General features: G+C 38.7%; 1 protein-coding gene across 2 annotated transcripts in view; it reads right to left on the bottom strand.

Moving 5' to 3' along the window:
• The window catches only part of RABGAP1 (RAB GTPase activating protein 1), a 170,834-nt gene that overhangs the window by 142,759 nt on the left and 1,625 nt on the right, over positions 1-26,450 (bottom strand). Inside the window, exons 1-2 of one of the 2 annotated variants that reach the window (XM_008006337.3) lie at positions 22,968-23,054; positions 6,454-6,652 (exon numbers count right to left, since the gene is read on the bottom strand). In XM_008006337.3, coding sequence (XP_008004528.3) covers positions 6,454-6,603 — 150 coding nt within the window. In that variant the 5' untranslated portion in view covers positions 6,604-6,652; positions 22,968-23,054. Of the gene's footprint in view, positions 1-6,453; positions 6,653-22,967; positions 23,055-26,450 lie in introns of those variants that run through there. The other variant, XM_008006338.3, reaches the window with a different exon arrangement.

Below are 26,450 nucleotides of genomic sequence, written 5' to 3'. Positions count from 1 at the left end.
TTTTTTGATTACCAATTCAATCTCTTTGTTATAGATCTGTTCAGACTATTTTATCAGTTTTGTTAGTGTCACTCTAGAAATTTGTACATTTCATCTAAATTATCTTATTTATGGGCACACAACTCTAGTATTCCTTCATAATTCTATGTATTATCAGCAGTTTTATCCCCTTTCATTTATGATTCCAGTAAATTGTCCTTTTTTGTGTGGTTAATCTAATTAAAGCTTTGTCAATTTTGTTGGTATTTTCAAAGAATCAATTTCTGGTTCCACTGATTTTTCTCTATTGCTTTTCTATTCTGTTTAATTAATTTCTGTTCTTTTATTTTCTTTCCTTCTGATTGTTTTAGGTTTAGTGTACCTTTCTACCAGGGTCTTAAGGTGGAAGGTTAGGATGTTAAGTTTAGGTCTTTCTCCTTTCTTAATATAGGCACTTAACAGCTATAAATTTCCCTGAGAACTGTAACAGCTATAAATTTCCCTAAGAACTGTTTAAGCTGTATCCCATAAGTCTTAGTATATTGTTTCTGCATTTTCATTCATTTCAGTATTTTCTAATTTCCTTTTTGATTTTTTCTTTGACTTATTTAGAAGTATGTTGTTTACTTTCCCCACATTAGTGAATTTTCAGTTTTACTTCTGTTATTGATTTATAGTCTCCTGCCCTTATGGCTGGATTAATACTTTGGGTACACTTGAAAAGAATAGAATGAATGTTCTGCTATTGTTGGGGTGAGTGTTCTATAGAGATCTGTTAGCTCTAGTTGGTCAACAGTGTCACCTAAGGCTTCTATCGCCTTATTGGTTGGCCTAGTTGTCCCCTTCAGTATTGAAAGCAGTGTATTATAATCTTCAGCAATTTTTTTTTTTAAGAGACGGGGTCTTGCTATGTTGTCTGGGCTGGTCTCGAACTCCTGAGCTCAAGCGTCCACCCACCTCAGCCTCTTGAATTGCTGGGATTACAGGCATGAGCCACCATGCCTGGCTAACAATTATTCTTGAATTGTCCATTTTCTCTTCATTTCTGTCAGTTTTTGCTTCATGCATTTTGGTGCTTGGTTATTAGATATGTAATTGTTAGATGTTTGTGATGGACTGATCCTTCTCATTACAAAATGTCATTACTCATATATTATCTCTAGTAAAGTTTTTTGTTTTAAAGTCTATTTTGTCTAAAATCAGAACAGCCAATCCAGCTTTCTTACAATTGCTGTTTGCATTATATTTTTCCATCCTTTTAAATATATTTGTATCTCTAAACCTAAAGTATATCTTGTAGACAGCATACAGTTGGATCATATATTTTTATCCAATCTAACAGTATCTGCCCTTTTGATTACATTGCTTAATTTATTCACATTTATTATTGATACAGCTGGATTCAAGACTGCCAACTTCATAATTTTTTAGTGTGTATTGTCTTTTTTGTGCCTCAATTATTGCTTTCTCTTGGACTTAGTAAATGTTTTCTAATGTAGCATTTACATTTCTTTAATGATTTTTTTCCATGTATGTTTTCACTTGTATCCTTGGTAGTTCCTCTAGGAACTTACAATGTACTATTTTTATTTATTATTTATTTTTTAGAGAGGGTCTCACTCTGTCACTTGGGCTAGAATGCAGTAGTGTAATCATGGCTCACCAGAGCCTCAACCTCCTGGGCTCAGGCAATTCTCCCACCTCAGCCTCCTAAATCCCCTTCTGACTACAGGCACACACCACAATGCCTGGCTAATTTGTGGAGTTTTTTTTGTTTGCTTGTTTGTTTGTTTTTGTAGAGCTGGGGTTTCACCATGTGGTCCAGGTTGGTCTTAAACTCCTGGGCTCAAGCAATCCATCCACCTCACTCTCCCAAAGTGCTGGGACTACCCCTCCCCCCTTTTTTTAAAATCTTTAAGCTCTGTTGGACTTGAAACAATGTATATCTTATCAGAATGCGCATCTGATTTATACTCACTCAATTCCACTGGAAATAGAAACATTATTCACACATAGCTCTAATTCCTTCCCCCTGCCTTTTGTGGTATTGCTATATACACTATATCTATAAATGTTAGAGGTCCAACAATAATCTGTCACAATTATTACTTTATATAATTTTATGTATACCTTAAAAGAAGTTGAGAGAAGAACCAATGTATATTTATAGTTTTCTTATATTAACCTTCTTGTTTATTATTTTTGGTTTTCTTCATTTATTCTTATGAATTTGAGTTACTATATGGAGTTATTTCCTAGCTGAAACACAGATCTGTCCCTATCTTATCTCCTTTTTCCTATTATTGGCAACTATATTACATTTCCACATTTCATAGGCCCAACAATATATTATATACATAGTATATAGTACTGCAGTAAAATGCAGATTTTACTGGGATACAGCTTCAACAGTTCTTAGGGAAATTTATAGCTGTTAAGTGCCTATATAGATATGCATGATATATACACAACACAAAAGAGGAGGAGAAAATATGCATTTATAGTGTCATTACTACATAATTATTTTTACTGGTGCTCTTTGATTTTTCATGTGGATTAAAAGCATCATTTGGAGTAACTTGCTTTCAGCCTGAAGAACTTCCTTTAGTGTTTCTTATAAGGTGGGTCTGCCAGCAGCAAATTCTCTGAGTTTTTACCTCAGAACACTTTACTTCAAAGAACCTTCAGTTTTGAATAATAGCTTGGCTGGACATAGAATTGTTGGTTAACAGTTTTTTGGTTTAAGTGCTTTGAATATGTTGTCCCACTGGCTTCTTGCCTCCATTTTTTTGCTGAGAAGTTAGCTACAAATATTATGGGAAAGTTCCCTTGTAAGTTGATGAGTCACTTATCTCTTGCTGCTCTCAAGATTTTTTCCTTGTCTTTGGTTTTTAGCATTTTTACCAAGATATTCCGTTTTGTGAATCTCTTTGCATTTATTCCATGTGGAGTTCACTGAACTTCACATATATTATATAATTATTGTTTTTTGTATTTTGTATAAATTATTGTTTTTAAATAAATTTGGGATATTTTTGGATATTATCACTTAAAATTTTTTTCTAGTCATTTCTCTTTCTCCTCTCCTTTTGATACTCCTATTACAAGCATGTTGGCACACTTAATAGCTTCCCATATTTTTCTGAGCCTGTTTTTTTCTACATTGTTTTTCTTCATGTTCTTTTGAGTAATTTCTACTAATCTATCGTCAAGTTCATTAACTCTTTCTTTTGCCAGTTGAAATGTACTGTTGTGCCCCACAAGTGAGTTTTTCATTTCAGTTACTGTGATTTTCCTTTCCAGAATTTCCATTTAGTTCTTTTTAAAATGATTTCTATCTCTTTATTAATATTATCTATTTCATGTAAAACTATCATCACGCCTTAATTTCTTTAACCATGATTTCCTTTAGTTTGCTGAATATATTAATAATGGCTACCTTGAAAGCTCTGTGCTAAATCCAACCAGTCACTCTCACAGGTAGTATCTGTTGCTTGCTTTTTTAATGGGATGTCTGGGTCCCATTTTCTTGTTTCTCTGAATGTCTTATAATTTTTGGATAGAAACTAGATACTTGAGATAATATGCAGTAACAATGCTGAGTACTGGCCTCCCCACTGCAAGATTTGTTATTGTTTATGCTTCTTTATTGGGTGACTGGCTAGTTGATTTTTGTAGATTCCATTGTCCTACCCCCAGTGTTAAGCCTCTGGTGTTGCTCCTCAGGGAGCTCAGACTTGAGATTGCTCACTGTAACCTTGGGATGAGAGTGGTTTGGGCAGGGCTCTCGCTGACTCTTGGCTTCTCTGACCACATCTAGCTTGTTAAATTACACTAATTGCTGTCTGACTGCTGTAATGATTTCAACAATGCACTACAATATAAACTGCTCCATAGTCTAAGTCAATCAAACTTGGGTAACTTTGAAGTGAAAGTTCCAGAGGTCAAGTGAAAGTTCCTTGGTGATCTCCTCCCAGGTGTGTTTTTCCCTAGTTTCCTCAGGCAAACTAGGATGTCTATAGTCAAGTCTAAATGTCCAATCAACCTACCAATCTTCCCCAATTACCTTTCACCACAACCCCCACTATTTTTTTTAGAGGAACCTTAGGCTTAAACTTTTCTACACTCTGTCGTGAATGAAGCCCATTCCTTTAACAAGGCTGCTTTAAGGCCAACTTTTCCCTGTAGGTAAAATCTCTGAGACATGGCTTTGGAGCTGGAAGTAGAGACAATAACACACTGTGTCTCACTGACACCCCAGGGTTAGTTGCTCTGCCCAAAGTAAAGCCTCTGTCCCGGGAGCAAGGAGCTGGGCAGAAAAACGAGGCCCCCAACTCTAAGTCACACTTGGCCAGAAACAGGCATGGGGAAGCAGGATGAGAAATACTGATATCTTGCTCCTGCTCTGGAAGATAGCCCAGAATGGGAGTCGGTGGGGGGACAGGGATTCTTGTCTTCTTCACTGCACCAATATGGAGAGGAGTTACCAACTGTCTCAGCTGGGAAAGGGTAAGGAAAGGGCAGGTCTTGTTACCAATAACAGGTTCTTGCTACTCTGACCAAATTTTAGTAAATTTTCTTGAATAAATGTTTTTTCATTTGCTGTATTTCCTTTAAAATACTTTCAGAGACCTTAAATGTTTTATTTTCATAATTGTCACCAGTTCTGCTGGGGAGTAGAAAGAACATGCTGTCATCCTACAAGTCCCTCTGAACCAGTGAGCTTTTAAAAATATAAATTACATCATGATTCCATTCAAAACTTTCCAACATTTCCACTTTTTTTTTTTTTTTTTTTTTTTTTTACAAAGCCCCACACTTCCTACTAAGCTCCACAGGGTTCTACACAATCCAGCCCATGCCCACTAATGGATCTCATCCTTTACTGCTTTTTACTTTTTGTTCACTCTGCTTTAACCCCCGTCCTAGCAAGGGTGGTTCTCCTCATGGTCTATTTGCCGCTCCCACTGGAAAGCTCTTTTCCCAGATTTTTCCATGGCCTTCTTCCTCACTTCATTTGGGCCTCACCTCAAATGTCATCTCAAGACCTTCTCTAAAACAGCACCTGTCATTCACTCTTAATTTTTTTAAGTTTTACTGTTTTTTATTTATTCCTCTATACATTTATGAGTACGAGTAAGGGTTGTTTTCTTTTTTGAGACAGGATCTCACTCTGTCACCCAGGCTGAAGTGCAGTGGTGTCATCATGGTTCACTGCAGCCTCCACCTCCTGGCCTCAATCGATCCTCCCACTTAAGCCTCCTGAGTAGTGGGGACCAAAGGTATGTGCCACTACGCCTGGTTAATTTTTTAAACTTTTGTAGAAATGGGGTTTTGCCATGTTCCCCAGACTGGTCTCCAACTCCTGGGCTCAAGTGATCCGCTTGCCAAGGCCTCCCAAATTACAGGTGTGAGCCACAACACCTGGTAAGTTTTCAAAATTTTGACAAAATATTTTTATTATACCTTAGGTTCTAGGGTACATATTCACGACGTGCAGGTTTGTTACATATGTATACATGTGCCATGTTGGTGTGCTGCACCCATTAACTCATCATTTACATTAGGTATTTCTCCTAATGCTATCCCTCCCCCTTCCCTCCATCCCATGACAGGCCCAGGTGTATGATGTTCCCCATCCTGTGTCCAAGTGTTCTCATTTTGACAAAAATTTTTAAAAGTCAAGGAACAATCATAATGTTGTTCACTCTTTATCCACATATCCTGTCTTGTTATTCTTCACAGCACCAAAATTTACTTGATATATTTATTTTCTTATTTGCTTACAGTCTATTTCTCCCACTAGAATTAAAGCTCTAGAAAGGTAGGGAGCTTTGCCTGTGTTGTTCACCACTATACCTCCAGTATTTAGAACAATAATTGGCACATAGTCACCACTGAGTAAACATCTGTTGCATGAAAAGATGTTAACAGGAGTTAATACATTTTTAAAGCTACTTATAGTGTAAATGACAACTTTAACAGATAATCTGTTTTTATGTATATCAATATAGAGTAGAACAATAATAGGGCATTGGAAAAGAAGTAATAGTGGCTGAGGAATTACAAACAAAAATGGCCAGGTATTTAAAGTTGTTTCAATAATCCTAAAACGGATTTTCGTAAATAGCATCTTTGACCTGCCAGTGCCCTTACATTAGGTAACCCAGGACCAAACAAAACAAATACTTGTAGTTCAATGGAAAAGTGAAAACAATATTAAAATGACAAATATTTATACTATAACCACTAGTTTTGACACTTAGGGGTATTGAAAAATTTAGGAAAAGCTAATTAGAGTGAAAATCTTTAATCAAATATAAACTTCTCACTAAGTTCAAATAAAATTCTTTAACATTAAAGAAAAAGCAGTATATTACTTCCATGTTCTCACTTTCCTCCCATATCCATATCCAAGTTTTGCAATGGGCTTAGAAATGCTAAGCAAAACAAACTTAGGTTACGAAGTTTTACCTTGAGTCCTGTTTTCTCATCATCACTTCCATTATTTGTAGATGGTGTCTCATCTCCTTGCCTGGAAACCAAGACAAAATCTTCACTATTAAGAGTAGATACTGAGTCTGAAGAGACACTGATTTTTCCAACAGAAGCCTTGTCATCCATAACTCAAGAATGAGTCTCAACACATGAATGATTAAATATTTTTTAATGCCTGGAAAACAAAAACCATAAAGATACTCAGATAGAATGTCTGCCAGATATTCAATTACACTCTACTTCTTACACAACATATACTGCATTCTTTTTAAATGCTTCAAAAATACTTTTCTAAGACTTTCACTACTTATAGCTTAGGGTTTTTTTTTTTTAATTCCAGATAAAAAGGGAATTTCATGCCATTCAAGACAAAGATATTTCCGACTTCAAAAAAATAAATAAAACATATTCCCTTCAGGATAACTCTAACTACTTACAGTGATTTCTTTGGGCTAAGTTGCAATTCAAGTCTTAGCCTCCAAAAAGATATAAGTATTAGCCTTCTGTTTTCCCTTTTTTTTTTTTTTTTTTGAGACGGAGTCTTGCTTTGTCACCCAGGCTAGAATGCAGTGGTGGATCTCAACTCATTGCAAGCTCCGCCTCCCAGGTTCATGCCATTCTCTTGTCTCAGCCTCCTGAGTAGCTGGGACTACAGGCACCCGCCACCATGCCCAGCTAATTTTTTTTTGGTATTTTTAGAAGAGACGGGGTTTCAACGTGTTAGCCAGGATGGTCTCGATCTCCTGACCTCATGATCCGCCCGCCTCAGCCTCCCAAAAAGCTGAGATTACAGGCATGAGCCACCGCGCCCAGTCTAGCCTTCTGTTTTCTACCCTCTAATTTTTAAAGTTGTAAATGTAAATGAAAAGGAAAGCACTTAGTTATTGTGAGGGTACAACAAGGTTTTCCTAGAATTACTGACACTTAAGTTTAAAATACTAACATGGTTTTAAAAGGCCAAATTTCACATTTACGCCCAACAGAAAAAAATTCAAGGCAGTTAAATTTTAGCATAAATTCTAGAGCTGGGAAATACCTTACAAAGCAAGAAATGAGAAGTTCATTAAAAACTGCATCTTCCCACACCAGTTTCTTAGAACTCAGCTCAATATGAACATTACCCAAATAAGAGTTTTATACCAAAAATTCCTAGCAAAAAGTATAAAGAAGTGTCACTTAAGAAAATTCAGGCCGGGCGCGGTGGCTCAAGCCTGTAATCCCAGCACTTTGGGAGGCCAAGACGGGTGGATCACCAGGTCAGGAGATCGAGACCATCCTGGCTAACACAGTGAAACCCCGTCTCTACTAAAAAATACAAAAAACTACCCGGGCGAGGTGGCGGGCGCCTGTAGTCCCAGCTACTCCGGAGCCTGAGGCAGGAGAATGGCGTGAACCCGGGAGGCGGAACTTGCAGTGAGCCGAGATTCGAGCACTGCACTCCAGCCTAGGCGACAGAGCGAGACTCTGTCTCAAAAAAAAAAAAAAAAAAAAAAAGAAAATTCATTCAATTATTTATTGACTCTTGGAATAAAACTTAAACTCACCATCATTTTTAAACCTAGTTCTGCAAACTTTGTGGCAATGTTTCATTTGGTTGTCAAAACATCAACAAAACAATATAACGTTACACTCAGAGATTTAACTAACAAAAGCAGCTGTGGCTCCACGTTCATCTAGTACCCCAGAGATGTAAGGTTCTAAAAATCTGTTTACTTTTCTGATTGGGCAGTCCTTATTTATGCTTTGGATTTTTGATCATTGACTATATATTTATGGAGCATACACCATATGTCAAACACAATTTTCCCCTAAAAGGTCCACATATAAACACCTGGCAGGAGAAACTACACAATCCCTGAGTACTATAGTTGGAAGAAAACTTAGAAATCTAAAATCAAGTCGATGGCAAGGTAAAAAGAAGGAAAAAAAAAATCTTACAAATCAATACTGTTAGATAAAGAAATGGCAACCCCGAGAAAAGGTCATTTAACCAGTTAATGGCACAGCTAAGGCTAGAACCCTGGACTCTCTGTTGCCTTTTATTTAAACTAATTCCCCTGCTTAACAGCTATTACACATCTGCATTTCATAAGACCAAATCTAAATACATAGCATGGCATTCAAAAACATTTCAAATTGTACTTCTGAAAAATTCAAAGAAAAATGTTTTACTTAATTCATTCAATGAATACTTATTGAGTGGTTAATGTATAAAGAGCAAGCTACGGTAAACAAAAGAAAATAGATCCTTGACCCAAAGTTTATACTTTAGTAGAGAACAGAGGCAAATCGTACTTAATAAGTACTGATTTAGGGTACAGAAAATTATGGGAACATGCTGGGAGAGGGACTAACTTAGACCTTAGCTAAGGATATATACTTTATTCCTTTAGATATTTGCCCTTACAGGATTCTCTTCCTGAAGGTTTCCTCACTTCTGTACTTAATCAACTCCAACTCATCACTCATGATGTAAAATCTCCCTCTCTTAGTAGTCTTCTCAGTCCACTTGCCCATTCCCACCCCAGAATCAAATGAACTGTTTCCCTTATATCTGTTCCTACAGCATTTTACATTTGATTTTTCTACAGTATCTATTATGTTGTTTCTTAATGGTGCCTTTTAATTTGTCACATCTCTATTTCACAAATGAGGAAATTAAGTCTTAGAGAGATGGTGTAACTTGTTCAATGTAATGTGGTTAGAGTCAAAGTCAAAAATTAAACCCAGTTATCTGACTCCAAAGGTTATACTCTTTCCATTAGATTATGAAGTCTTTCTAATGCCATAAATTTGGGTCTTGTCCCAAAACACTCAGTATTGGGTAAAGGAGTCTTTATCTTTTTTTCAAAATTTGTACTTTAAGTTTTCATGCTCAATCAATTAAGTCTTTTATCCATCTTTTATAATGTGATTAACAGTTGGATGGCAGAGGGCCTGGGAAAGTGGTCTAAAGCTCTGGTCTCAGAGACACTAACAACTTTGTATACCACTACTCTGGACTCAAAAGCAATGTACTTTGGTAATTACACTAAGGAACTGAGATTTGGCAAGCTCAAAGTTCCACCTACTTTCTTTGAGAAGGTGATAGGAAAATACACTTTATAAAATACTTTATTATTTGTTTTGGCAACTGAAAGTAACTGAATCACTCAGCAGGAATGAGGTTTATCAAAACACTAACTAGTACAGGAAAAATTATACAATAAGATTCCTTTTCTCTGGCCTCCATGGACAGAAGTGAAGAGGGAGCAGTCCATCAGCTCCACAAACTTAGATAGAACCATCCATTCCCAGGCCTCCATAATGAAGAAGTACCCCAGAACTTGCTGCACTTCTGGCAAATTCTAGAGATTCACAACTTCTGTCTCAAGACCGTAAGGGATTTCTTTTTAATCCCTACTCACATCAGTTACCATAAGAAGTCCCCTACTCTAATTCTTCATCCTTCAAACTTTAATTCTAATTCCCATTGACAATAAAGTATCAAAATTCCTCCCTCCAACACCCTGCACTGCCACTTCACTTCTCCATAGCACCTATAACCGCTTGACATGTATTTTAGTAATTTAAGTATAATGTAAACTAGAACCTAAGGTTCATGAGGGCAGGGATTTTTGTGTCTGATTAAGTGTTGGATCCCTGGCACCTGTAATAATGCCTGGCACATAGCAGGTGCTCAACTATTTGTTAAAGAAGTAGGATAAATAGCAAATAAAGATGGAAAAGAGCAAGAGCCACCCAAGGAGAAAGTAAGCCCACCTTTTATAAATTGACAAAAAGAACAGAGGTCGTATTTGTGATGCTGAAGCACATAATTATGAGTTAAGAAAAACCTACAATTATGAGTTAAGAAAAACCTAAGTTAAAATACTGGTTTTGGGCGGGCACAGTGGCTCATGCCTGTAACCCCAGCACTTTGGGAGGCCGAGGCGGGTGGATCCGAGGTCAAGAGATTGAGACCATCCTGGCCAACATAGTGAAACCCCGTCTGTACTAAAAATATAAAACTTAGCTGGGCATGGTGGCACACGCCTGTAGTCCCAGCTACTCGGGAGGCTGAGTAAGGAGAATTGCCTGAACTCGGGAGGCGGAGCTTGCCGTGAGCCAAGATTGTGCCACTTCACTCCAGCCTGGCAACAGAGCAAGACTCCGTCTCAAAAAAAAAAAAAAAAAAAATACTGGTTCTACTACTAATAGTATAAGCCTGTCACACCAAGCCTCAGTTTCCATAGAGGTGATGTTATACTATCGATCTCATAGAGCTAGTGTACAAATTACTAAGGACTATACATAAAACATTTAACAATACACAAAAAACATTATAAGCACCCAATAGTTATAGCTTTTCAAAAACTAACTTCAAATTCAAAAAAATTTAAGTTATTAACTGATTTAAGTAATCCAAATTAAAATACTTCATACTATCTCTACTTCTTGGCTTATGTCTACAGTGCCTGTATGAATTAATTTGGTTGTTAGTTGGGAAACACATTACTGAGGAAAAAAATAAATTAATTTCCTAATTTCACATTCTAAGTTGTTAATATCTAAATAAAAGCAAAATAGCACTTTGAATAAAAATCCTTTATGTATCACAGAAAGGAATAAAATGTACACATTTTTATCTCATTTTATCATCCTAACAATTCTGTAAGATAGATAGAATAAGGATTATTATCCCATTTGAAATAAGATACATATTGCCTGGTATTTGGTACGTAGGCATTCAGTTTGTCTTCTTCTTTTATAGAAGTGACGAGCCCAGATCCTTGTAACAAGTCCAATTACCAACAGCGCAGGTTGGTGGATGCAAGTTCAAGGATGCTTGTATTTTTGAGACAGGTTCTTGCTGTGTCGCCCAGGCTGGAATGTGGTAGTGTGATCATAGCTCACTGCAGCCTCGAACTCCCGGGCTCAGGTGATCCTCCTACCTCCGCCTCCTGAGTAGCTAGGACCACAAGTGTGTGCCACCACACCTAGCTAATCTTTTTTAAAAATTTCTCAGCTGGGCGCAGTGGCTCACACCTGTAATCCCAGCACTCCAGGAGGCTGAGGCGGGCAGATCACGAGGTCAGGAGATCGAGACCATCCTGGCTAACATGGTGAAACCCTGTCTCTACAAAAAAAGAAAAAATTAGCCAAGTATGGTGGCGGGCACCTGTAGTCCCAGCTACTTGGGAGGCTGAGGCAGGAGAATTGCATGAACCCGGGAGGCAGAGCTTGCAGTGAGCTGAGATCATGCCACTGCACTCCAGCCTGGGCAACAGAGTGAGACTCTGTCTCAAAATAATAGTAATAATAAAATTAAAAAAAAATTCTCAGCCATCCAAAGTGCTGGGATCACAGGCATAAGCCACTGTACCCAGACTTACCTCTCTTTCAAAAAAGTTAAGTCACTTAAGGTGATAGACAATTATGTACACTTATACAGCCGCCTCCATCACACCTAAAAGTTCAATTATGCTTTATTTTCATTATATCTACTCTACTTTTATTCTTACAGAGACATTAAAGATCACTAGAGATTTTTATTGTAAATTAGTATCGTATACCAAAACTCTATGAACTTTTTGCCTGCTCTGTGCCGTGCCAATTTTATGCTCAATTATGTACCCCAGTATAAAATGCATCTCAACATTGCTAAATAAAGATTCACATTTAGCCAGGAGCAGTGACTCATGTCTGTTATCCCAAAAGCTTGGGAGGCTGAGGTGGGAGGGTCGCTTGAGACTAGGATTTCAAGACCAGCCTGGGCAATATAGTTAGATCCTATCTCTAAAATATGATATTTAAAAATTAGTCAAGTGAGGCGGTGTGTGCCTGCAGTGCCAGCTACTTGGGAGGCTAAGCCAGAGGACTGCTTGAGCCCAGGGGTTCTAGGCTGCAGTGAACTATGATGGAGCCAATGCACTCCAGCCTAAGTGACTGAGACCCTGTCTCAAAAACAAAAAAAAAAAAATCACATTCATTCTCAATCTCTTCTTAAGCACTGTGGTTAATGGAGTGAAATGGAAAGAACTGGCCATGATAAAACCTCTTTTAAGAGTCCTTCAAAAGCAGTCAGTTCTTCAATAATCAGTGTTTACTTTTTTAAAAACTTGAACTTTTTCTTTTGAGACAGAGTACTATCAGATATTTATATTGTGTCTAGTTAACTAACATCTGAGAAGTAACAAACAGTGACATGCAGTGGCATGGGTTTGCTAATGTGCAATTAGCAGAGGCAAAACCACCTCCCAGTAAGTGACCTACCTAGCTTAATAAGAGGTATGGGTGGTACTAATAATTGAACCTGACACACTTGAGACAAAATGTGCTAGTGCCTCGTCCAAAGCTTGGTTAACCTTTATTTCTTTGGTTTTCTTGAGATTTTCTTCTTGAAATAGTAGTATTAATGCCTCCACCTCTACCACTTCAATGGAACTCCCCACTGTTCTATTGAGCCCCTCTCAAAAATACCACCCCCTTACTTCTCACTTTCACTGAACCTCTTAAAAACCATCAACACTACAAAATTTCACAACCCAAATAACTATTTCAGTTCTTATCTTACTTCCACCTGCTGAAGTAAACGAAAATGCTGGCCATTTTCTTATTCTGAAACTCTTATCCTTTTGCATTCCATTTCCTACCTCTATCTTTTCTTAGTTCTCATTTAGGTTCCTTTTCTTCTGTTTTTAAAATTACATCATCATCCCTCTTTTCCCTGGCTATCTCATTAGCTAACATGGGTACAGTTTCTATTGTATGCTGATAATACTCTAGCACTATCTTTTCTCTTGAATTTCACATGGGTATTTGTGTTATATTTTCTTTTTCTTCTATTCAGTATCAAAGAATCTGCTATGTGCCAGACACCAGGTATAGTGTTATGGTGAGGAATAAAAGATACTCCTTACCTTTACAGGCCTACGGTGCTAGGGAAAACAGACTAGTAAACAGGTAAGTATAGCGCTTGTTATAATAAGAGGTGTGTAAAGGGTGTTATAAGAATACACAGCAGGGCTCTACTATATGTGTCCTATGGTCATCTCAAAACCAATTCCTTGCATCCAAAACTAAACCATTTAACCCCCAGGTGTCAGGAGATTCTTCTTCCTAGATTCTCTATCCTGGGTTCTCTATCCTGGTTAACAGCCACAGATTGAAAATAACATCAAGAAAAGAAAAAAGAAAGGAAAAAAAAGCACAAGAAACCAAACCAAAACAAATTTTGACTCCTCCTTTTCTTACCCTCCCTTGGAATAATGGATTTTAGTTCTAAAACATATCCCAAATCTATTCCTTCTTCACCATCCCTCATGTCATTGACTTGTATTTTATTCTTTCAACCTCACTATAACAAATATCTTTCATTCTAGACTCTCTCTAGTTATTGATTATTTAGCCCCCAAAGTTAATTTCTAAAACTTAGATTTGATCATATATCCCATCCCTCCCCCTTCCTCAAAACTATTTATTGCTTCTGACTGAAAATACAATAAAATCCTAAATCCTTATATTATTTACTTCTTCAAAATCTGGAGCAAATTTCCATTCTAGTCTTATCTTCTGTCACACCATACTATATACACAAATACGTCATGCATTTTAATGCTCTCAAGCCTTTTCCTATGCTGCTTGCTCAGCTGGGAATGTGTTTTTGTTTCCCCAATCAGCCGTTCTCCACCAACAGCAACCTAATAATACAATCAAGTATTCAACCTCCCCCTTTCCCTTCTGCAATGTTCATTATTTTCTCCTAGGGCTCCTCAGGCTTTTTGTTTTTTAGTTCTATCACAGAATTACAGCATTTACCACACAGTAAAGTAGTATCAACACTTTTTTTCTTTTTTGAGACAGAGTCTTGCCTTGTCACCCAGGCTGGATGCAGTGGTATGATCTTGGCTCACTGTAACTCTGCCTCCAGGGTTCAAGCGATTCTCCTGCCTCAGTCTCCTGAATAGCTGGGATTACAGGCACACACCACCACGCCCAGCTAATTTTTGCTTTTGTTTTGTTGTTGTTGTTTTTGAGATGGAGTTTTGCTCTTGTTGCCCAGGCTGGAGTGCAATAGTGTGATCTCAGCTCGCTGTAACCTCCACCTCCCGGGTTCAAGCGATTCTCCTGCCTAGGCTCCCAAGTAGCTGGGACTACAGGCGCCCGCCACCACGCCTGGCTAATTTTTATATTTTTCGCACAGATGGGGTTTCACTATGTCGGGCCAGGCTGGTCTTGAACTCCTAACTTCAGGGGATCCACCTGCCTCGGTCTCCCAAAGTGCTGGGATTACAGGCATGAGCCACCGCAGATGGCTGTAATTTTTGTATTTTTAGTAGACGAGGTTTCACCACGTTGACCAAGCTGGTCTTGAACTCCTGATCTCAAATAATCCACCTGCCTCATCCTCCCAAAGTGCTGGATTACAGGCATGAGCCACTGTGCCTGGCCCAACGCTTGTTTTCCACTCCACCATATTGATCAATCCATTCACTCCAGAAGCAATTACTGAGTATAAAACACCATGTCAAATGCTGGGAGTATAATGGGCACAAATAGTACCCCTGAACTACTTGTGAACGGGGGTCTTATGTTTTACTCATATTAATTTCATATCCTTACTTACGGGCAGTGTTCAATAAATTTGGTTGAATATACTTCATCACTGTTTAACTAGTAGGGTCTAAGTAATATGAGGAAAAGAAACAAACATGCTACTTTACATGCATGTATTAGGGATATGGACATGAAGACTAAAATGAACAGGCTAAAAAAAAAAAAGCTACCTTGAGTGTACCTGAATGACTCTTCATCAAATCCCCAACTGTCATGACCAAAAAACAGTTAACAACACAGTCACAAAAAATACACCTTGGGTTCCCTTTGGACCAAACACTAACCACTTCCCTCCCAATCCCCATCATTTTTTTTGCTCAACCAGTGAAGAAATGGGTACAGCTATAGGGAATCTTAAGCAAGACGACTAAATTACCTTGCTAAATCTAAAGAGAAAACAATACTTATTACTTCTTGAGTGTCAATTATATGCCCAACATGGTACGAACAAGTTTTACATGCATTATTACTAATCTTCACACTAACCTTGCCAGATGGGTATTAACTTCATATGACAGACAAACTGAGGCTTGGGCAGGCTGAGTAACTCACTTAAGTCCACAGAGAAAATTGTGGAACTTGATCCAAACCCAGGTATCTAGGTGTCTCTGTCCTTTTGTGGATTGCATCTCTCTCCTTCCTGATGTTGCTATCTCCATCCTCTCCCCATTCCAATCCATCCTCTATGCTGTTCCCAGTTGTACCCTTCTATAACACAAATCTGGTAAGTTTACTCTCTGTTTAGAAAAAGAAAAAGACAGGATGTAGCAAAAGAATCAAGTCTGAAGGATGCTGTAGCAGGACAATTCCTGTGGGTTTGTAGCTCTTTAAAATTAAACAAGCAGGATACAAAGAAGCTATAAAAATCACATTGCGTTAGTCTCAGCTTTTGTGTGTGTGTGTGTGTGTGTGTGTGTGTGTGTGTTTTCCTGGCTCTGAACTTTGTTTCGCTGCACTGGTTTTCACATGAATTTCGCACAGCCTATCCCTGGAAAGGGTGGGACAAATCTAACAAAACTCAATGGAACACCATCCCTTCTTTATAAAAATAAATTCCTTTCCACCACTACTAACTGCCAGACAATAGATGTCTTTGTTTTCATTCTGACTCTGAATTTTAGGGTTATTTCTTTGAATTATTTTAATAGACTAAGAGAATCGTAATAATTTAAGCTTTCTGATTAATTTCAGGTTAGATTAAAAAACCAAAATCAAAACCAAAAGAATCAAAACAATCATCTTGGGTCCCTACTTGCACTTAAAGGCAAGAAAAACTAGCTTACCTAAAACTCACTTTTAGGCAAATGTGAGCCTACCATAACTGTGACAATTTACTTCTTTAAACTATTAAACACTTTTAGTTCTAGATTAACTAAAAAAGATATAGGAATTAAACAAATACAGGGAATTATAAAACAAAATAAGACTTTAAAAATACTGTTTATAAGTTGTAATCTTTTTGCATTGTGTTTAATAACACAAACATTACCATCTTAGCTACGGAAGTGTACAATTCTGTGTCAATAAATACATTTACATTGTCATGCAACCATCACCATCATCTATCCTTAGAACATTTCCTTTCCTCCCCAACTGAAACTCTGTGCCCATTAACACTAACTCCCTATTCTCCTCCTCCTCCAAAAACCACTAAGAAATTTACTGCCCTAGGTGCATCATATAAGCAGTGGAATTACATAATATTTATCATTTTGTAACTGGTTTATTTCATTTAGTACAATGTCTTCAAGGTTTACTAATATTGTAGCATGTGTCAGAATTTCCCTCAAGGCTGAATATTTCATTGTATGTATACCACATTTACCCTTCAATAAAAGTAAGTTTCAAAATAATTATAACTTTATAGGATCTTTAAAGGGTGAATATCAGGTGTTTTCCATTACAGTTCCATGAGGTAGACATAAGTAGCTCCATATTTAAAAATGGAGTTTCTGAGGGTAAGCTACTTAATCTCTCTTTCTCAGAGACTTGGGATATCCACGACTTTCTCACCCCAAAATTCATACTCTCCCCACTATATCTTGATACTTCATATTTTTAACGAAAGGTACAAGAGGTAAGAAGTGGGGATGAAATGTGCATAAAACAGTTCATTTAACTCTGTTAATTATGAGTGCGATAATGTTGACACTTGAAAAAATAAAATCTTGCCAATGGTTTTCTCTTGTTCCTGTGGATGTATCAGGAAACACAGTTTAATTTTTTCCAGAACTCTACATATGCTGGCTTAATGCCATTTCAACACAATATCTGTGAAACCAAATATTTAAATTGGTGTTTGGATTCCCTGGGAACACAGGGAAAGTTAGCTTAATGTTAATGTATGACTCCTTCACAAGGTCAGATTATATTCCCGACCTTGCTAGTATGGATTTTAAAAATCATTCTTTACTTTTTCTGAACAGATTTCAAACTATAATTTACATTAGCATTTAATAAATGTAAAAATATGAGTATTTTTAAGCAATGCAGGGTTAGCCAAAGACTTTTCCTCTTTTTAGGAAATTAGTCAATATAGTTCTTTCTCATCTACAATTAAGAAAATCTGGCCGGGCGCGGTGGCTCAAGCCTGTAATCCCAGCACTTTGGGAGGCCAAGACGGGCGGATCACGAGGTCAGGAGATCGAGACTATCCTGACTAACACGGTGAAACCCCGTCTCTACTAAAAAATACAAAAAACTAGCCGGGTGAGGTGGCGGGCGCCTGTAGTCCCAGCTACTTGGGAGGCTGAGGCAGGAGAATGGCGTAAACCCAGGAGGCAGAGCTTGCAGTGAGCTGAGATCCGGCCACTGCACTCCAGCCTGGGCGACAGAGCGAGACTCCGTGTCAAAAAAAAAAAAAAAAAACTATTTAAGTAAGCTATTTACAAAAAGAAAAAGAAAAAATCTATTCCTGTTAGAATATGCATCTGTTTACATTCAGATATAAAATGTATTATTCACTTATCTTTAATCTACATGAATTTAACACTAAGCAAGCAAATCATTCAATAGATGATCAAAGTCTAAGATAAATGCAGTAATATAATTTGTGTTTTCTATGACCTGTTTGATTTTCAGGGGAATACATGTAGGCAACCATAAATGTTTGGCAGAAGATACATGTTTTCTGTGCCTTCCAGTATGCTGTCTCTTATTATCCTTGATGATAGTTAAAATATATTCCCAAAGCTGGTCCAAAGGTAGTGAGTTATCTCAATTGTTCAAACTCCTTGTTCTACTCTTTTCTCCCTTCTCATTACTACACTTTACTAGTCTTAAAAAATAAAATATATTCCCAAAGAAGGATTCTGCATATCATTTCCTTAACTGATATAAGATCATCCTCAGAAAATGGAAAACAAAATTATAAACCATAAGTTGTTTGTTATAGTTACCAAAATGTATAAATAAGGGAAAACGGAAGAAAGTTTTAAAACAGTCAAATTGTTGTTAAGGTTTGACTTAGTAACATTATGTTAAAGTTACCACAGAAACTCATTTGTTAATGTACCTTCAGAAATGCCAGATCTAGGTACAGAGAAAAATTTATTTCCACAAAGACTTACAGAACCCAAGAAGTAGTAGTTTATAACACAAATGCTGATACAACCTTAACAGGAAATACATAACAACTATGCATTAATTCTTGGCGAGGTATACAATTAAGAAGATATATTTCTCATACTTTACAGACAAATACATAGTATTTAATGTCGGACAGGAGCTTAAAAGTAGGATTAGGGCTTTATTTTACTGTATCGTGATCAGAAAAAGGGATTTAGGTGGAAAAGTCTGAAGGCAAACAATCTTCAAAAAATTTTCACTGAGTACTTCAGAATATTATGGTTGATTTGGAAAGAGGAGGGAAACTTCCAGGCCAAATTCTATAAACTAATGTGTTCAACACTTGCACACTTCCATATTTGGTCTTTGCACATGAAGAGAAACAAGGCTATTAGGGTCAACATGACTGGTTACAATGTAAGCTTAAATGTCTATCCAACATTGTTCTGATTTACAAGGTTTCTAAACAATAATGATCTCAGGATCAACACAAAACTGAGAGGGGTTAGGGTGGCAGGGATGACTAGATAACCGGTTTATGCTAAAAAAAAAAAAAAAAAAAGCAAAAGCAACAGCTGTGATGTTTACATGGTGTTTTTTCAGGTATACCCAGGGGCATCAAGTCCTGAGCCTTGAATTTTTTTTTGCTGGGATCTAACTGTGGAAACTCAGTAAAACAAGGCAACTACATACAAAGCACCAAAATGTCATGCTAAACTCTGCTTTATGTACATTAAATTCACTTCTTAAATATTTGAGTTCTATCTCCAAGAAAGATTATTTAACAAACTATAGGAACGATCCCTGAAGTACAGTCTCACTAAGAAAGATTATTTAGGCCAGGCGTGGTGGCTCACTCCTGTAATCCCAGCACTTTGGGAGGCCGAGACAGGTGGATTACCTGAGGTCAGGAGTTCGAGACCAGCCTGGCCAACATAGTGAAAACCCATCTCTACTAAAAATAAAAAAAAAAATTATCTGGGTGTGGTGGCGCGCACCTATAGTCCCAGCTACTCGGGAAGCTGAGGCACGAGAATCTCCTGAACCTGGGAGGCGGAGGTTGCAGTGAGCTGAGATCACGCCACTGCACTCTAGCCTGGGAGATTGCAGTGAGCTGAGATCACGCCACCGCACTCCAGCCTGGGCAACAGAGTGAGACTCCGTTTCAAAAAGAAAAAAAGAAAAGATTACTTAAGAGTGTTGTCACGCTGTCACTTTGCGAAGCCAGGGTGGGAGGACTGCTTGAGGCCAGGTGTTTGATAACAGCCTGGGCCACATAGTGAAACCCAGTCTCTACAAACAATAGCAAAATTAACTGGGTATGGTGGCAGGTGCCTGCAGTCCTAGCTATTTGGGAGGCTGAAGCAGGAGGATCACTAGTGCCCAGAAGTTCAAGGTTGAGGTGAGTTATGACAGCATTACTGCACTCCAGTCTGGGAAAGAGAACAAGACCCTATATCTTAAAAAAAAAAAAAAAAAATGTGTGTTGTATTCATTTATTCCACATGCTTGAGAAGGCTAATGATATCTGATTATATTGAAATTACAAAGATAACATTATGGGCAGCCTATGTCAGAACCTTAGCACACCAGTGTTTTTACAAAGATACTCAACGGTAGCAGCAATTTAAACTATTTTCTGAAATCTGTATTCAAAGGCTCCTTGTTAAAACTAGTGGGAAATAATAAGACCTCCAAAGGAGGCTTTCCTTTAGCTGGAAATATACTGAATAAAAAAAAGACTTATTTAAAAGAAGCTGGGCTACAAAGTTCAGTTAATATATTGTGTGGAAAACTGTCCCCTCATGTAGATAAAGTGCATAACACAATACTCTCAATATGCAGCAGAAAAGGTAGGAAACAGGTGTCTCTGTTCCCACTACATTACTACACCACTTGTAAACTGCAAACAAAATACTATGCCAAAAATACCAAAATGCACGCAGCTGACAGGTTAACTTTCCAAACAAATATATACCTATTAATGTCAATGCGTTAACTGTAAACTGAATTATAACACTGAAACAATTAAAAGAAAGAGTGGCTGGGCGCGGTGGCTCATGCTTGTAATCCCTGCACTTTGGGAGGCTGCGGCAGGTGAATCACCTGAGGTCAGGAGTTCAAGACCAGTCTGGCCAACACGATGAAACAAACCCCATCTCTACTAAAAATACAAAAAATTAGCTGGGCATGGTGGCGGGAGCCTGTAATCCCAGGCTGAGTCAGAAGAATCGCTTGAACCCGGGAGGCGGAGGTTGCAATGAGCCAAGATTGCTCCAGCCTGGGCAACAAGAGCAAAACTCCATCTCAAAAAAAAAAAAAAAAAAAAAAAAAAAAAAAAAAAAAAAAAGGAAAGAAAGAAAGTGCACCACAACATGACTATAACTCGGTTTTTTTTTTTTAAATGGGAACTGGCAATATGCCTATAACTCAGTTTTTTGTTTTTTGTTTTTTTTTAATGGGAACTGGCTGTGTCACCCAGGTAACACCCATCATAGCTTACTGCAGTCTGGAAATTCTCAAGCGGTCCTCCCACCTCAGACTCCCAAAGTGTTGGGATTACAAGCATGAATCACTGTATGCCACTAATATTTCAACTTTATGAATCTGAGTTATTATCTTGAATTCAAGTTACATGTGAATTTTAAATGTTACCAATATATACAAATCAATCATGGATTGAAATTTTATTAATACAAAGTGGTCTACAAAGGAAGATTTATAAAGACTTCTCTTCCCTATTTTGTTTTGTTTTGTTTTGTTTTTTTTGAGACGAGTCTCACTCTGTTGCTCAGGCTGGAGTGCAGTGGCCAATCTCGGCCCACTGCAACCTCTGCCTACTGGGTTCAGGCGATTCTCCTGCCTCAGCTTCCCAATTAGCTGGGGCTACAGGCACCCGTCACCACGCCCGTCTAATTTTTGTACTTTTAGTAAAGATGGGGTTTCACCATATTTGACAGGCTGGTCTCGAACTCCTGACCTGGTGATCCGCCCGCCTCAGCCTCCCAAAATGCTGGATTACAGGCGTGAGCCACCGCACCCGGCCCCTATTTTCAGTTTTTATAAGTAAGCTCTAGTTAAGTCTTCAATACATATTAAATAGCACCTTATACAAACTTGAACTAAGGCAACAGGTCCTTCGTTTAAAAAAAAAGTTGGATGAGCCATCCTTGGTACCTAAGCTTTTTTTCCCAACTACTTTTCAAACATCAGTTTAATGTTACAAACACAATTCCATTCACCTTCCATTGCTTTTTTTTTTCCTTCCGAAACACAAACAGCTGGAAACTCACTCACTGTGTACTTACTACTCCAGGCACATGTTTGTAAATACATGTGAACGGAAATGTAAAAGGAATTGTGAAACCCTGTCCCTAACAGGTTTTTTTCCCGATAAAAAGCCAATGAAAGTCAAAAGGCCTCAAATTCAAGTTGGAACATGATTTAAAACTAACGGAGCACTAGTAGCGGGAACACTAGTAGTATGATCACTCAACACGGTCTCCTAGGACATTTGTTTCCAAAAAAGAATTCTCGAGTAACCAAAGATATGCAGATGCGTGAAACGCAGGAGCAGATGATAAACAGTCTGGATGTAGAAGAGTAGAGACCAAAGTACTACCAGGCAATGGACAGCGAACTCCTGAAGTCTTGAGGTTATTCTTTGGTTCAACACGTAAAACCGTTAAGGGTGCGGATAATCAAAGAACACAGTGATGAGGTACTGGGGTAGCTGCTTCAAGATGAGAAGACTGGGATGCCAAGGACACTTTAATTGCAGACGGGGAAATGAGACAGAAAGACCAACCTGAGATGGCAAAGCGACAGTGAAAACTAGCAAATCTTTGAAATTTAGGCGTAGCCCAGGACAGCCTGAGGCCCAAGGTAGCTTAAGACACAGATACGGGCCTAGTGGGCAATGGGGAGAAACTGAGGCGGGGGGAGCGGCTGGATTCCCAAATAGGACCAAGCCTAAAACATTAAAGTCAAGACACAAACCAGCTTTGCAGAGGGACCAGAGGGAGGGCCAGATACGCAAGACTCAGAAGACCGGCACCCACCCAAACAGGGGGAACCGGTTTGGGCAGGGGCTCTCAAGAGCGGCCCAGCCTGCGCATGCGCTCTCTCCCCTCCGTCGCAGCTCCCCCTCCCCCCAATCACGGCTCCCCTCAGAACTCGGCCCGTCGAGGGAGCTGAGCGGAGCTCCACTGGCCCGACCCTGCGGGATAAGAAGACGGCTTGGCTCTCCGCAGGGGCCGTCGAAAATACCCCTGGGGTTGGTAGGTAGGAGAGTGGGAGGAGGAGGAGGGGAAACGCGGCCCTACCCGACCCGCCGTCTCCTCCTCCGCCGCCCGCCGCTCGCCGTCCCGGAGGCTCCACCGCCTGGGCCTCCCAAGCCGCCCTTTCCCCGCCCCCCCAGCCCCTTACTCACGTGAGAGCGACTTCTTCCGCCCTCCGCCCCGCCCCCTGCCCCGTCTCATAGGTCCGCGACCACGACGAGCGACCCTATTGGCCCAATACCGGGAAGCGAGGCGGAGCTTCCTCTTTCCGAGCCCCACCTGGGTTTTCAGCGCGCCTCAGGACTGTGCGCCTGCGCGAAGTGCACAGGCTGTGAGCTGGACCTCGGCTGCGCTCTGTATCTGGAGTTGGACAGGCGGCCGGGACTGGGGACTATGGAAGCGGACTGGGTAGTACCTGTTGAGCCGAACAAAGGGTACAACCTCAGAGTACTGGTGCTTGAGCAAGGAATCCCCCTGCTCATCTTTCATGTGCTGCAAGTCCTGTTTGAAAATCAGTACTTCACAGCGTAATAAAATTCACTTGGCATTTATTGAGGACGCACGGTGTGTCAGGGATTGTGATGGGTCTTTATGTGGCTATCTCATTTCAGCTTTACCACAAATCTGTGAGAATGGTACGATTTTTCTCATTTTATAAAGTAATTTGGCTTTATAAAATGAGTCTAGACCAGAATTCTAGACCAGAATGCAGTCTAGAAGTCAAAACTTCCAACTGCCAAGTGCTAAAACCACTGGTACAACATAGCTGCCTAAAGGCATTTAAGGCACACAAGAGGACAGAAATGCACAAGGTTATATCAGATTGTGACTCAAAGATGAGATTTTTATTTTAGTATCATTCAAAGGTGAAACACAGCAACAGCAATATAATGAAGTTTAAAGTCCCTGTCCTCAATGAATGTACAATGTAGTGGGGAACAAAAACAATGATTATTAAAGTGCTAGTTAAGTCTTATTTTTAAAGAGACCCTATCTTGTCCAGGCTGCAGTGCAGTGGCTATTCACAGACGATCGTATCACACTCCACCCTCGAACTCCTGGGCGCAAGCTCTCCTACCACTTCAGATTCCTGAGTAGCTGGGACTGTATGTAGGCATGTACCACCGCACCTGGCTCTTAAGACGTGATAATTTATAAAATAATTCTACAGCCTCTTCCTTACTCTTCCCCTTTCTTTATTCCAACTGGCATATGCTCTTTTCCTGGTGAATGAGTCATCTACAGTGTTTTCTGGTGGATAATGCATCCCGATCAACCAGAGAAAAAACAGTAAGAAAAAGCTGTGTTCTGTTGCAATCCCTCTGTGATTTGTCTAATACAACAGAAGTGGCTGCACCCCTGCAGAAAAAGAGTTTCGCTTCCTTTCTCCTTATACAGTTACAAAATGTCCATTTCAAGATATTCAAAGAATAAAGTATTAGGGAGAAAGTAAAATCCCCTGAACTCCCAACAAAACCACTTTTAACGTTTTGGTGCCCATACTTTCATGTATTTCTTGATTCATGTACACCCCAAATATTTATGTAAATCTTAACATACATTTTTAAATAAAATTGTACTACACAATCAATACAACATGCCTTGGAGAATAGAGACAAGCTAAAATAAAATTTTTTCAAAAAGCATTGCATTAAAAAAAATTTTTTTTAATTACAGGCTCATGCCTGTAATTTTAACACTTTCGGAGGCTGAGGTGGGAGGATGGCTTGCACCTAGGAGTTGGAGACCAGCCTGGGCAACGTAGTGAGACCCTGTCTCTATGTTTTAACGAAAAACAAAAAACATGGCATTCCCAGCGCCAATGTTAATACTTTAGAGTATATCCTTCTGCGTGTATTTTTTTTTCAAAATGAGATCACTTTAGTCATCTCTATTTTCAATTAAAAATATCTACCTTATTTCAGTACATTTTCTTCTCACCTAATTCCTAGATCACATTCACATTTTCTGTCAACCTAAAGTTATTTTTACAGTTGGCTTTCTTAAATGAGTAATATTACAGGAAAATTTGCTCTCATATAATACCTAACTACAATCAAATATTCTGTTGACCAAATTATATTTTTCTACAACTAGTATTCCCAAATCAGTATCCAATTCAGGACCATAAATTCCATCTGGTTACATCCCTTGACTTTTTAATTATGGCACTTAAAAAAAAATTAAAAGATTCTTGTTCACTGTAGAAATCAGGCCACTTGAAGTGCAAAATGTTTTTATCTGAGTGGTTGCTTCCTCATGAAGTCATTGAGCTTGTTCCTAGAAGCCTTGTATTTCTTGAACAAGAAAGTTATATTTGAAGACTCAGTGGATTCAAGTCAAACATATCAGACTAGTACACCTCACAAGTGACAGGTCATACTTCATGTTTCATTATATTACATACAATGTTATGAATCTAACCTGTTAGATGTTATGTTAGATACATAACATTGTATCTACAATAGATGCAACATTTACGGTATCTTACAGAATTATGCTAATATTGACCACTGGATTAGTGATGATATACATGTTGTTTTTATCATCCAAGTCATTTTAAAAATAGACTATAGTCTGTTTCAATGCCTACCAATGCTATATGTTGATATCCCATTCATAGAAAATGAATTTTGGTTTCCAAATATGCTCAACTTTTTTTCAGTAAGTGACTTTGTACCCAAGAAAATGTGGTTACAGTATATGAATGGAATGTGGGGCTGGTGTGAAATAAAGCAATATGGTAGGCTGGAGCCAAAATAGGAAGGTCCTTGAATGCTAAAATAAGGAAACTGAAGTTCACTCTATAGACACACGGGTGCCCTTGGATATTTTAAAGGACAGTGACAATATTAGATTTGGGTTTTTTTTAAAGATCACTCTAAGTAAAACCAGAGCAGGGAAAAGAGGAGGTTCATAGAATAGTTTGGAAGCTGCCTAAGATGAAGAAGTCTTGAGCTAAGGAAGCAGTGGGAAAGAAGAAGGAACAGGGTTCCATGGGTATTTAACAAAGAAATATATTCAAATTTGCTGGTTCCTTCTTCGGCTCCTTCAAATCTGTTTTTGAACCCCTCTATGTAAATTTTTCATTTTAGTTACTGTATCTTTCAGGTCCAGAATTTCATTTCAGCTCCTTTTTTTTTTTTTTAGAGAGAGTCTCGCTCTGTCACCCAGGCTGGAATGCAGTGGCGCAATCTTGACACACTGCAACCTCCAACTCCCGGGTTCAAGTGATTCTCCTGCCTCAGCCTCCCCGGTAGCTGGGATCACAGGCATGCCACCATGCCCAGTTAATTCTTGTATTTTTAGTAGAGATGGGGTTTCACCATGGAGGCCAGGCTGGTCTCGAATTCTTGACCTCATGATCCGCCCGCCTTTGGCTCCCAAAGTGTTGGGATTACAAGCATGAGCCCTCGCACCTGACCTCAGCTCCTTTTTATTTCTCTTTAATGATAGCCTAATTTTATTCATACATTGTTCTCCTGACTTCGTTCATGTCTTCCTTTAGTCCTGTTTGTTTGTTTGTTT

The sequence above is a fragment of the Chlorocebus sabaeus genome, chromosome 12 (genome assembly GCF_047675955.1).
Source record: "Chlorocebus sabaeus isolate Y175 chromosome 12, mChlSab1.0.hap1, whole genome shotgun sequence".
Lineage (NCBI taxonomy): Eukaryota > Metazoa > Chordata > Mammalia > Primates > Cercopithecidae > Chlorocebus > Chlorocebus sabaeus.
This window is presented reverse-complemented; position numbering and strand designations above follow the sequence as displayed.